The 12,447-nt window shown below is 38.5% G+C and overlaps 1 protein-coding gene across 1 annotated transcript in view; it reads right to left on the bottom strand.

Annotated features, from left to right (window-relative positions):
- Atf2 (activating transcription factor 2) overlaps positions 1 to 12,447 on the bottom strand; it is a 91,642-nt gene that overhangs the window by 12,402 nt on the left and 66,793 nt on the right. The window contains 2 exon segments of the mRNA XM_059260715.1: positions 179 to 385; positions 2,459 to 2,608. Coding sequence (XP_059116698.1) covers positions 179 to 385; positions 2,459 to 2,608 — 357 coding nt within the window.

The raw sequence follows: 12,447 nt of genomic DNA on the forward strand, positions 1-12,447 counted from the left end.
AGTTTAGTATTACTTCATGTCATTATTCACAAAGGTTTAGGAAACCATGGTTTACTACAGAGTCCATATATATGCAGTATACAACATGTTCTAAATAAAGTGTTTGGAGGATCATCTAGTGGAAAAACTATGTTCCTAACTAATAAACACAAGTAAACTGTGCATTTGTGCCCCATACCTGCAGCTGGCCATTTAGTGAACTCAAGTCTTCTGCTTTCTTCTCTAAGGACTGAACCCAGACTTTCCTTTTCTGTCGGCATCTTGAAGCTGCTGCTCTATTTCGTTCTAGAAACTTTCTCCTTTTCTCATCAGGATCTTCATTAGCTGCTCTTCTTCGACGGCCACTTGTATTTTGGGTCTGCGGAGTTGTGTGAGCCGGAGAAGCCTGTGACAACATGGAGAGAAAGTTGTATCATTATTGTGTAGTGAGTAAATTAACATGGACAAGACACGGTATTAAAGTGAGAGTACTGCTTAACTTCATGCTCTAAAACCTGACGACATCAGTACTTTGGAACAACATGAAAATCACCCTGGGGCTGAATTCCTTTTACATAACTAAGCTATATGACAGCAAAATACTCAATGTGATGTTCAAATATGTGTATTTGTGACTGTCTTGCTAAAGGAACACAGCAGTAAAATGACTAATGACATTCTGCTATATTCACAGATCAGTGCCTTGTTCAGCCATCATCACAGAAGCTTCCTCCTGCAGTAGATGGGAACAAACACAGAGACCCACAGTCTGACAATAGGCATGCACAGGGTTTGCTGGGGCTGCACCAGATGGGGTCTTAGAAATGAAAGGAGAAGTAGACATACACCCCCATCCCTAACCAGAAGCTATCTTCAATTGATAGTCACTTGCAAATGAAAAATTAATGTTCTCCATGGCAGTCTCACTGGGGAAATAAACCACTCTTAAGGCTAGACTGCATGCCCAGCAGTCGATGGTCAACAAATCTAACTTAATGGCATCTTTGGAGGATCATTATCTCATAATGTTAAGTCAGGGAATTCATTTTACTTTTACCTTATAGTTCTTTGTGTATATTATGGCTTCCGGTTTTGGTTTTTTATGGGATTCCTGTATGTGTCTCTGTGTTTACATGTGTTTCTTGGTCCTATTCTGATTTGTTTGTTTTTGATTTATCTTATTATTATTCCTTAGATGCCTGTTTTCTTCCTTCCTCTTTTATTTTGTTTTGTTTCTTCAAGACAAGGTTTCTCTGTGTAGCTCTATCCTGGAACTCGCTCTGTAGACCAGGTTGGTCTCAAAACCACCTATTTGTTTTCTCTCTTTCTTTTTTTTTTTAGTTTTTTCGAGACAGGGTTTCTCTGTGTAGTTTTGGTGCCTGTTCTGGATCTCGCCCTGCAGACCAGGCTGGCCTCGAATTCACAGAGATCCGCCTGGCTCTGCCTCCCCGAGAGCTGGGATTAAAGGCGTGCGACACCATGGCCAGGCTGCCTGTTTGTTTTCTAATGAGAGAAAGGAAGGGTGTGGATCCAAATGTGAGGGGAGGTGGGGAGGAATTGGGAGGAGTAGGGGAGAGGGGAAACCATAATCAACATATATTAAAAAAAAAAATCTATTTTCAATAAAAGAAAAAATTCATTTGTATTTTGACAAACTATTTTTATAAATGTTCTTTTTAACTGATTTTGTATCCATTCAACCCTTTGAAAGCTACTCATTGTAAGTTTACAACATTTTTCAATTCTATTTTAAAATAGTTTATTAAATATGCCAGTTTTCCTAAAATAATTTTTATAATAATACTTATTTTCCAGGTAAGGATAAGCCACAGGGCCTTGATTTTCATTAATAGTCAGCTTGGTTATCTTTGATTAGCCCAGGACATAAATCTTCAGTCATTAATCACACTTTGTAGTACATAGGACCGTCCAATGTTAGGGACCCTCATAGTCTTACAATCTCAAACTGTGCCACAGAATATAGCAATGTGGGAGACAGGAAACAAACTCTTGGAAATGATGCTGAGAAAAGAGAACTTTAGACTACCAGCATGTGATCCAAAAGGAGAAACTTGAAAAATTACTTTACCTATTATTATTAAGCATATTTTAAAATAGCATGATCAAATAAAATGCTATTTATGAACATATGGACTTGGCAGGCAAATCACCAAACTATTTCATACTCTACATACCTTAAGATATAAAATAACCACTTAATCTTTTGTTCAAATAACTAATACTAAAAATTTATACAGCGTTAGGGTTGGTGATATGGCTTAGAAGGGAGCTTATCTAGTATGTTTGAAATGCTGGGTTCAATCTCTATCAGCACAAAACAAACATCAAATTAAGATGGTTATATTTATATTATATTCACATGCTGAGAGACTATAAATATATAAAGAAGTCACATAAGCTGTACTGTGTTTTTCTTTTTAAGGATGACCAGAGTGGTGAATAATGACACCACACATACCGGAGTCTCTGTCGTGGATGTGGCCGGCTGCTGTAAGGACTGCTGACGAGATTCTTCTGACTGAGTCCTACCCAATCCACTGCCATGACCTTTTACAGTATCACCGTTGGTAACTGGAGGGTGTTGCTGGGTTAAAGCAGCTTTTAATCTCTGAAATGCAAACACTATTTTAAAAAAAATGGTTCCTGTATGTAGTAGAATATTATTTTAAGGTGTGTTACTTTTGCTTATGTTGCATTTGTTTAACTCTGTGAAGCTGTGTTACTGTGCCTGTCTAAAACACCTGTTGGTCTAATAAAGAACTGGCCAATAGTAAGGTAGGAGAAAGGATAGGCGGGGCTGGCAGGCAGAGAGAATACACCTAAGGAGAAATCTGGGAAGAGGGATTGGAAAGGTAAGATCAAGCAGGAGGAGGAGGGCATGAGGGGCCAGCCACCCAGCTACACACACAGCAAGCCATGGAGTAAGATACGGAAATAAGAGAACGGGAAAAGCCCAGAGGTAAAAGGTAGATGGGTTATGGAAAGCTGGCTAGAAACTAAGCCAAGCTAAGGCTGGGCATTTGTAATTAAGAATAAGCCTCTGTGTGTGATTTATATAGGATCTGGGTGGCAGGGCCCCCAAAAAAGACCGAAGACCAACCACCAACACCTGTGTTACATGCAAATCTAACTCTCAACATACACTTTGACTAACTAAAAAGTAAAAAGACAGTGTTTGTCATGGAACACATAAAAAATTTGGCTTTTTAAAAAAATTGTGTTCATTTATTTCATTTCTCTGGGTTGTAATAAACATCAGTATGACAAACTAGGGCTTTGGAAAGCTTCTCTCTTTGTCTAGCACAACTACAGGATCTTATACTTCGTTCTTTACTCTGAGAAGACCTAAAAAATGAAAATATTGTATCCAGCCTTGTTCAACTTAAATAAAAAAAAGGTTAATTGATTATTTGTATGTTTTCACCTACCCTCTCCCACCCTATGCCCACATCCCTTATGTGCCTTTGCTCAGATTCTAAGATTTAATTCTCCTCTTTTCTTGACAGGTCTATTTGATCTCTGCTTTCGGGTTTTTAGTATTTACTAAGATGGTGGCCAGATGTTGCACATTAAATGCATATTAAATGTATTTTACTTACTTGTGTGTGTACACATGTCACACACAGAGGACAACCTTTTGGGAGCAGATTCTCTCCTTCTACCATGGATTCCAGAGTTGAAAGCACTTTTACCTGATGAGCCATCTCAGTAATCTGATGTTGCATTTTTTAGGCACTATGAGGATCTGTCGTACTGAAGAATTTAAGATTTAAGTCTATGGTCCTCCCCTTCCTAGTACGAAGACTGCTCCTTCCCCGCTTTAAGATTTACTTATGTGTATGTGTGAGTGCCTGCAGGTATGTAGGTGCACTGTGTTGTGAGCCTGGATGCCCTGGAACAGAGTTACAGGTGGCAGTGAACCACCATGTGGGTGATGGAAACAATCCAGGTCTCTGCCAAGAGAAGCAGGTGCTTTTAACCACTAAGCCATCTCCCCAGCCCTGAAGATCTATTTGTTTTACTTTATATTTTGCCAGGATCTCAATCAGACCTCATGAACTTGGATAGTATGACAGATCCAGTGTTAGAATGCTGCCTTAGACATAACTGATGCATTTCTTTATAAAGATACAACTTCAGCTGGGCTTGGTGCATGCCTTTAATCCTAGCACTGGGGAGAGGCAGAGACAGTTAAATCTCCGAGTTCAAGCCAGCCTGTTTTATGCATCAAGTTCCAGGTTGGCCAGACCTACATAGTGAGACCGTTTCACAAACGCCCATGCGCTTGAGAAAACGCCCATGCGCTTGAGAAAACACACACACACACACACACACACACACACACACACACACAGATTGAATGAATAAAACTCGAATGAAGCTTATTCTATAATTAGTTACATTTAATTATTTTATCTACCAACCAGATGATAAGCTCTTCTAGAGCAGAGATTATCTGGTATACTTTTCTGTATCCTATTTTAGCAAATAGTTCACTGATTAGTAGAAACATGATTAATGAAGGGACTTCAGTGACCTAAGAGACCTGGAGCCATTATTGCTGACACCATTCTTAGTAACTGAGATGTAGCCCTTAAGCCCCAAATAGCTGAGTCAGAGATATTTTTATCTCACCCTCCCTCCCAGTAATGAAAAAACTGAATTCAGGGCCTTGTGGATACTCTGCAACTATTCTACCACTGAGCCTCTGCATTTTCTTAAGAGACTTAGGTATGTATCTGGAGGAAAGAGTTATCTATACACGTGTAGATGTGTGTGTGTGTGTGTGTGTGTGTCATGCTGTAGTTGACTGAGTGCTTTCCAGACGTGCTGGATGTAAATATGGAATGTTGAATGTTAGTAACGCCTGGCAACTATTACTCCCTGTTTTCTCTGAGTATCCAAGCACAGATGTTCAAGAAGAGCTTCTGCAAAAGGTTCCTAAGTAATTCTAGAATTGTTTTCATTTATTCCAACTAAAACAATTTACAAAATTCTACAAATATTCAAACTTTAGCAATTTCTTCAATATGGAGGACCCATATTCCACAAAAACCTAGACATAAAAATGTCACCAGAATTCACCTGTGATCATAATTATAGCTGTGGATTAGTGGGCAGTTCCTCTTCTGTCAATCTTTTTAGATTAGGGTATGATTTTAAAATGAAGTCAGTAGTTAAAAGTTTCACCGAGGTGTATGTTTTGTGCAGTGATTTACTCATTGTATTCTACAGTTTTGAAAGTTTCAAGTTGCATGTATTCTGCAGCAGTTCGCTCTGCCAACACATTACCCTGCTGCCTCTTGCCACAGCACCTCCATCCCTGCCCCTAGGAAATGCTACTCTGCTTTTTGATGCTAGGCTGTGTTATGCAAACTATCACAGCAAAAAGCTGCACCCAGGGCATAACCACTTAAATCTGCTTATTGCCTCTGTGAAGCACACCTGAGGTTCATCTGTGCTATTTTATGACCAGTAGTTCCCAATGTGTTTTTTTTTTTTTTTGGGGGGGGGGGGGCGGTTTCGAGACAGGGTTTCTCTGTGTAGCTTTGAAGCCTGTCCTGGAACTCGCTCTGGAGACCAGGCTGGCCTCGAACTCACAGAGATCCGCCTGGCTCTGCCTCCCCGAGTGCTGGGATTAAAGGTGTGCGCCACCACCGGCCGGCCCCCAATGTGTTTTTAATTGGAGACTAGTCCCACTTTATAAATTAGATAACCAACCATCATTTTACTCAAGGTCATACAGCAAATAAACTAGTTCAAATACTACATCTGAACAGACTTAATTTTAAAGTACATAATCTTCCAGGATACCCTGTTGTATATATTGTCCTTAGTATTACTAAAAACTCAGAACAGAAAAGATCATCAGAGACTACATGATTTAATTATTCAAATAAAAACCACTGGAACGAAATGAGAATGGCAAGTGTTCACACTGCCAACTGCTAAACCATGTCACCCAGATGGGCGGGTTTCTTTCTCTTTTCTGGCTGATTTTATGAATGGCAAAGGCACAATGTTTGCAAGGTTCTAGCAACTTCATTGGTCAGCACACTTATCGTTAAGCCTTATACAACTAAGACACAAATTTAGACTTAACTTTCTCAAACTACAACTGAACAAATCATCAATCTTCAAGTCTTAGTGTCTTTATTTAGCAAATTAATGATAATTTGCTTGTAGGAATTAAAGTGAAAATTAAACATAACACGCAAAACTATCTGACCCATAAAGGGATTTCTCAAATATTGTTTCCTTACTTCTTTTCCATTAAACAAATATATATGTTCTGTGTGTATGCACGTGCACACACACGGGAGCACAGGCGGAGGCCAGAGGACAACTTGTGGACATTGGTTCTCTCCCTCCAGCGGGTGGATTCTTGGAATCAAACTCAGGTGGTCAGGCTTAGTATCAGGTGCCTTTCTCCACTGAACTATCTCATCAGCAGGCTTCCTTATTTCTTCACAAGAGCTACAGAAGCCTGTAGGTTCTCAGCACAGGGTCAAAAATTGGGAGAGTTTAATTTAAACAATTTTTACTTTCCAAATGTCCTTGGGGATCATCTGAAGTATTGCTGTGGACCAACATTCTATACATAAGTGATGTGCAAGACCACAGAATCCAGATGTATTCACTGGTTCCTTTTCTTTCTTTCTTTTTTTTTTTTTTTAAAGCAATTAGAAATAACAATGTTAGTAACAAATACACAAAAATAACACTGATAACAGATAATGTTGAATGGATGGATTATAACAAATGAGATGACTAATCAAATCAGTAACTGACTAGAATCAGGAAAATTTAGGAAACTTCAAGAACTGAAGGCAGAAAGATACAAGCTGGAAAACAGCATTGTAAGTCACCTAAACAGAACAGAGGAGGAGAGTCTGGGGAGGTGGCCAACCCTCAGATTGATGCCTTTCATCATCAGAATGTTAGCCATCAAAATACAAAGAATAATACCTAATCTGTGCTGGGACTTCATTTCTGGATAAAAAATGTATAATGTATTCAGAGGTTGAGCTTAGTAAATTTTGTGAAGGCAAAACATGTTTAAGTCCTTAGGTAGAAAACATCGTAGAATTAAAAAGCTTTTAAAGTGTAATAGTCGAGCGCTTAGCTCAGAATTAATGAAGTACAGAAGTACACATAGGGGAGTCTGAAGTACATCAACACCACTCTCTTGAATAATCTTTAGTAGGGCACGTTACGACCGTGCCAAGCACTTGCAGCACTGTCAGTGTTCACGCATTATCCTCCCTTGACTGCCCCAGGGCACACAGGACCCATCCAGCGAGGAGCACTAATGTTTGCGCCATGCTGTTACACTGATTACAATGGGGCTGACTTACAAAGTGTGCCACTGGGTATAAACTAGAAGAAAGAGATTTTAAGGGTTAACTGACATTGCTCTGAATTGCCAATTTTTAAAATTACAACAAAAGTATAGGTAAGCTAAAAAAAAAATAGATTAAGCAAGGTGATGAAAGTAGTCAGTAAACTTATAAACAACTGATATAAAGATATCTACAATTTACTCATATTCATTTTTACGATATTTTAAAATACCTTTGCTAAAATAATTAATGCAAATCTAAATATAAATGGACATTTGTTTTACAAATTGACCTTTAGGCCGGGCAGCTGTGGCACATGCCCCTTCGAACTCTGTGAGTTCGAAGCCAACCTGGTCTACAGAGTGAGTTCCAGGACAGTCAAGGCTACACAGAGAAACCTTGTCTTGAAAAACCAAAAAAAAAACCCAAAAAACAAAAAACAAAAAAACCCATAAAACAAAAACAAAAAACATTGACCTTTGGAACTGTCAGAGATACAGAAATCAATCACCATGTTACAAGCGAAGACACTCCCTGGACACTGAAATTTCTTCTCAAAATCACAGACTGAATTACAATAGAGAAAAAAGGAGACTGTTGACTGGCAACTCAGGATTTTAAACAAGAGCTTTGCAAAAATAAGAATTTTAGCCTAGTAGTAAGTATTCTAACTAAGTACAAAAATAAAAATTTTAGCCTAGTAGTAAGTATTCTAACTAAGTACATTTGCAATCAGTTAAGTGTCATATATTTGTTAAGTCCATACTAAGATCATTATTGCTCTCAAAAGAGAAGTTTAATATTAAGTAAATAAAAACTGAGTTATCTAGAGAAGTAAAGGTTGAACACTTTAAATAAGGGTCTATGATCTCCAACATGTACAATAAAGCCAGGGCATAGTTTTAATTTTAAGGTAAAGGTATCCATCCACTGTTTGAAAGAATAAAACGTATTTTCTAAGAAGCAGACAAACATGTTTGCACTGAGTTAATTTTTAATGGTATAAATTTCAACTGCTATACTGAATTTGTGTTAGAGACAGATTATGCCAGTTAAAAGATGAATAGTTTGTTGTGCTGACCCATCTGATACACTCATTCTTCAGAGGTGTTTGCTTAAAAAAATTGTTATTTATGTTCTATATTTATGCAACACCTGAAAATAAATGTTTATCACAGCTGTCAGAACTTGGTAGGAATAAACTACTCCATCATAGTTCAAGAAAAAGCTAATGTGCTCTAGGAGCAATTTATGAACAAGTCAGATCCATATTTCACACGTGCCGCAGCAGCTCATCAGAGTGATAACCCTCCTTCTCCTGGGTGTTATCCTACCATCTGCTGCTCTAGTACTTATCTTTATTTTGCAACTAATTAACAGCATAATCTTCTAAATTCAGCAAGTTAATTATCATTATTGTGGTCTTTGCAGTATCATCAGTCCTCATGAAGTCTTGTCTTTCCACCCCTAGAGAACATATAAAAATGAAGTCGGTTGGGAGAGGGTCTGTTTTTTTGGTGTGGGCTCATTAGGTGTTTGCTGATTAACTTGGCATGCAGAGACAGGTCAGAAGAATTCTGCTGAACATGAGGTTCCATGCAGGGCCCAGCTAAGTTAATGTAGGTTTCTGAACAGTTGCCAAGATGCCCTCTGTCAGCTTTTAGTAGAAACCCCCTGCAGAAAAACTACTGGCTACCCACTGTGTGCAAAGATATTTCTTGGTTTGTCACACAGATCTTAAAGAAGTCACACTGGAGGAACTCACTTTATTAAACCTGAAACAGAACTCCAAGGTGATTCACATCTTATAAACATTCAAAAAAGTTACATTATTAAAAGAGTAATATAAAAAATAACTAGCTGGGTGGTAGTGGTGAACACCTTCAATCCCAGCACTTGGGAGGCAGAGGCAGGCGGAGCTCTATGAGCTCGAGGCCAGCTTGGTCTACAGAGTGAGTTCTAGGACAGCTAGGACTACATAGAGAAACCCTGTCTCAAAGGAACCAAAGTAAGTAAATAGTCTATAGTTTATGTGATTAATGACAAATCCCTTAAGCCTAAATTTCATGAGATCTAGTGTAATTTTGTAGAAATTCACAAAGCTGGGAATTGTTCTCCAGTGTTAAAATGTGCCAGGTAAAATTGGATATTTATGAGTTTCCATTTATTTCTGTATCACATTCTTGGTTTCCCAAAGACTTGAAAGTTCTTTAAAATGTTTTAAAAGCATGAGCTGCACATTTGAGCAGAAAAACAAAGTATCAAAATTGTGTATCTGTAGTAGACACAAACATATACTAAGTGTAGGCAGTGGGTATCTGAAATTAGGGAGTTAGAGCACCTGTTGTCAGATACGGACAGATTAAAACCAACGCAGTAAAGTAAGTTTCTGAGAGATCTATAACTCAAACAGAATGCTTTAAAATGTTCAGACATGGGGCTGGAGAGATGGCTCAGCAGCTAAGAGCACTGGCTGGTCTTCCCGAGGAACAGAATTCAGTTCCCAGCACCCACATCGAGGCTCACAATGGTCTGTAACTCCAGTTACAACGGATCCATGTCGTCTTCTGGCCTCTTTGGGCACTGCACACATGTGGTACATAAACATACATGCAGGCAAAAAACACTTCTACCCATAAAATATAAATAAACAAATCTTTAAAAAAGATATTCAGATAATTGAAAACCAGCATCACTACCAAAACAACAAAGCAAAATCCAACTAAGCGTAGTGAAAGGGAAATTGAAGTGGGAGCTACAGACAGGTAGAGTCACAACTGTTTAAAGCATTACACAGATCTAGGCATGTGAATGGGAACTCATACATTTGGAACGCACAGATGTGGTGTTCTATCTCTGATGCAGGAAATCATTTACTTGATAATTAAGATAGTCCTGTATGCTGGGATAGGAACTCAATGGCAACCTTCTTCAGATGGAATGATAAAACTAGTTGTTAAGTCTTTTCAATCTCAGAAGTTTACTAAATAGGACGCTGTTTTCAAATCTGTAATTTTAATACATGCAAACTGTGTTTCAGTGTAAATTGTTTTTAAAAGTTGTCCCTGAATTACAATTTTTGTGCACAAAAGCCATCATGAACGGCATCAATGTAACAAGATAACAAAACCCAAATATCTCATTTGTAGGATACAATCCTAATGTTCTGGGCGTTGAAAACAAATCAATAATTCCATTCCACATGGTAAAACTCTAGACTGTCTCATGATCACTAGAAATGTATCCAAGAAAACTCTCTATTGTGCATCTTGCTTGGAGAATGTCTTAGTACCCATGAAATGTTTGTTAAATAAATAGTAAGGGACTGTAATAGCTGTAAATCAAATGCTTGAAGATCACCAAAAATGGCAAGTTCTCACATGATTAAAACAGAAATCAGTAAGAAATAAGTAAGTGGAAAGGTCCCCAAATATGTGAAAATTTATGTAATGCATTTCTAAATAACCAACCTGCCAAAGAAATCACACGGGAAATTAGAAGATTCACCATGATGAAAATGTAGTATATCAAAACTGGTAAATACAAGAAAATTTATAGCTATAAAATGCCTACAATAGAAAGTAAAAAGTTTTTCAATAAATGACATAGGCTTCTACTGTAAGAAGCTAAAAGATTAGGAACAAGAAATTTTTAAAAATTAAGACTACAAATATAGCTTTAAAAAAACTAAAAGTGAGCTGGGTGGTAGTGGTGCATGCCTTTAATCTCAGCACTTGGGAGGCAGAGGCAGGTGGATCTCTGTGAGTTTGAGGCAAGTTCTGGGACAGCCAGGAATGTTACACAGAGAAACCCTGTCTCAAAAACAACAAAAATGAAGAAAGAAAGTGGGGGGAGAGGGAGAGGGAGGGAGGAAAGAAGCAAGGAAGGAAGGAAAGAAGGAAAGAAGGAAAGAAGGAAAGAAGGAAAGAAAGAAGATAGGTAATCCCAGCACTTGGAAGGCTGAGGTAGAAAGACCGCTTCAAGTTTGAGTCAACTTGAGTTTTAGGCCAGGCGAGGTTACAAGGTGAGAACTTGTCTCCAGAAATCAAGCTGTAGATTAAGAGGCAAATTTTTAAGAATGGATGGGCTGTAGCTCAGTTGGGAGAGTGCTTGCCTTACATGCACAGAGTTCTGGGTCTGATTCCTGGCCCCATATAAAGCACATACCTGTAATTCTAGCACTTAGGTGGCAGAAGGGTTAGGAATTCAAGGTCATCCTTAACTACATAGTAAGTTTGAGGTCAGCCTGGATTACATGAAAAAAGAAAAGGTTAACGGTGTGTCTGACTAGGGTATTTGTTCAAGAAAATACAAATAATCATGTCCACAGAGACACGTAAGAATGTGTGCAGTAGCTGGCACTGAGTGCAAATTAGTGGCAGTGACCTCCCTGAGCATTTGTGAGGCCCTGGATTCGGTATCTATAACTAACTGCAGAGACATTACAGGACAAGAAAACAACAAAATGTACATAGAGGCTTTACTCACAATAGCTCACTCTGGAAACTAGGTCTCCATCACTGAGAAAATGGACAAAAAAATTGTGGTACACTCACATAATGAAATACCACTCTGCAATAAAATGAAGTAGGTTACGATATATTTAACAACATGAATAAATCTCAGAGACATATGCTGAGCTGCACACAAAATAGTATATGAGTCTATATATACTAACTAGAAGTTATGGTGCCAAACTACAAAACAGAGATTGTTGCATGATACCTAATAGATCTTATAATAAAAAACCCGGAGCCAGATATTAGGGTAAATGCAGAAAAATCAGCTAGACAAAGAAAAAAACCACTAGAGAAACTTCTCATCACTACTGAATCCTCAGGCCAAATGGAAGGCAAGATCCTATTTCCACAAATCCTCTGACTGAAAGCCTCTGAGTCCTCAGCCAAAAGGGCTCTTGTTCCTGTCTTCTCGGGCCTTATATAGCTTTCTCTGCCCAGCCACATTACTTCCTTCCTAGTGCTGGGATTAAAGGCGTGTGTGCTTCCCAAATACTGGTAGCAAAGGCATGAGATCTCGAGTGCTGGGATTAAAGGTGTGTGCCACCACTGCCTGGCTCTGTTTCTCTCCTAGACTAGATCAATCT

Source organism: Peromyscus eremicus, chromosome 4, assembly GCF_949786415.1.
Source record: "Peromyscus eremicus chromosome 4, PerEre_H2_v1, whole genome shotgun sequence".
NCBI classification, from domain to species: domain Eukaryota; kingdom Metazoa; phylum Chordata; class Mammalia; order Rodentia; family Cricetidae; genus Peromyscus; species Peromyscus eremicus.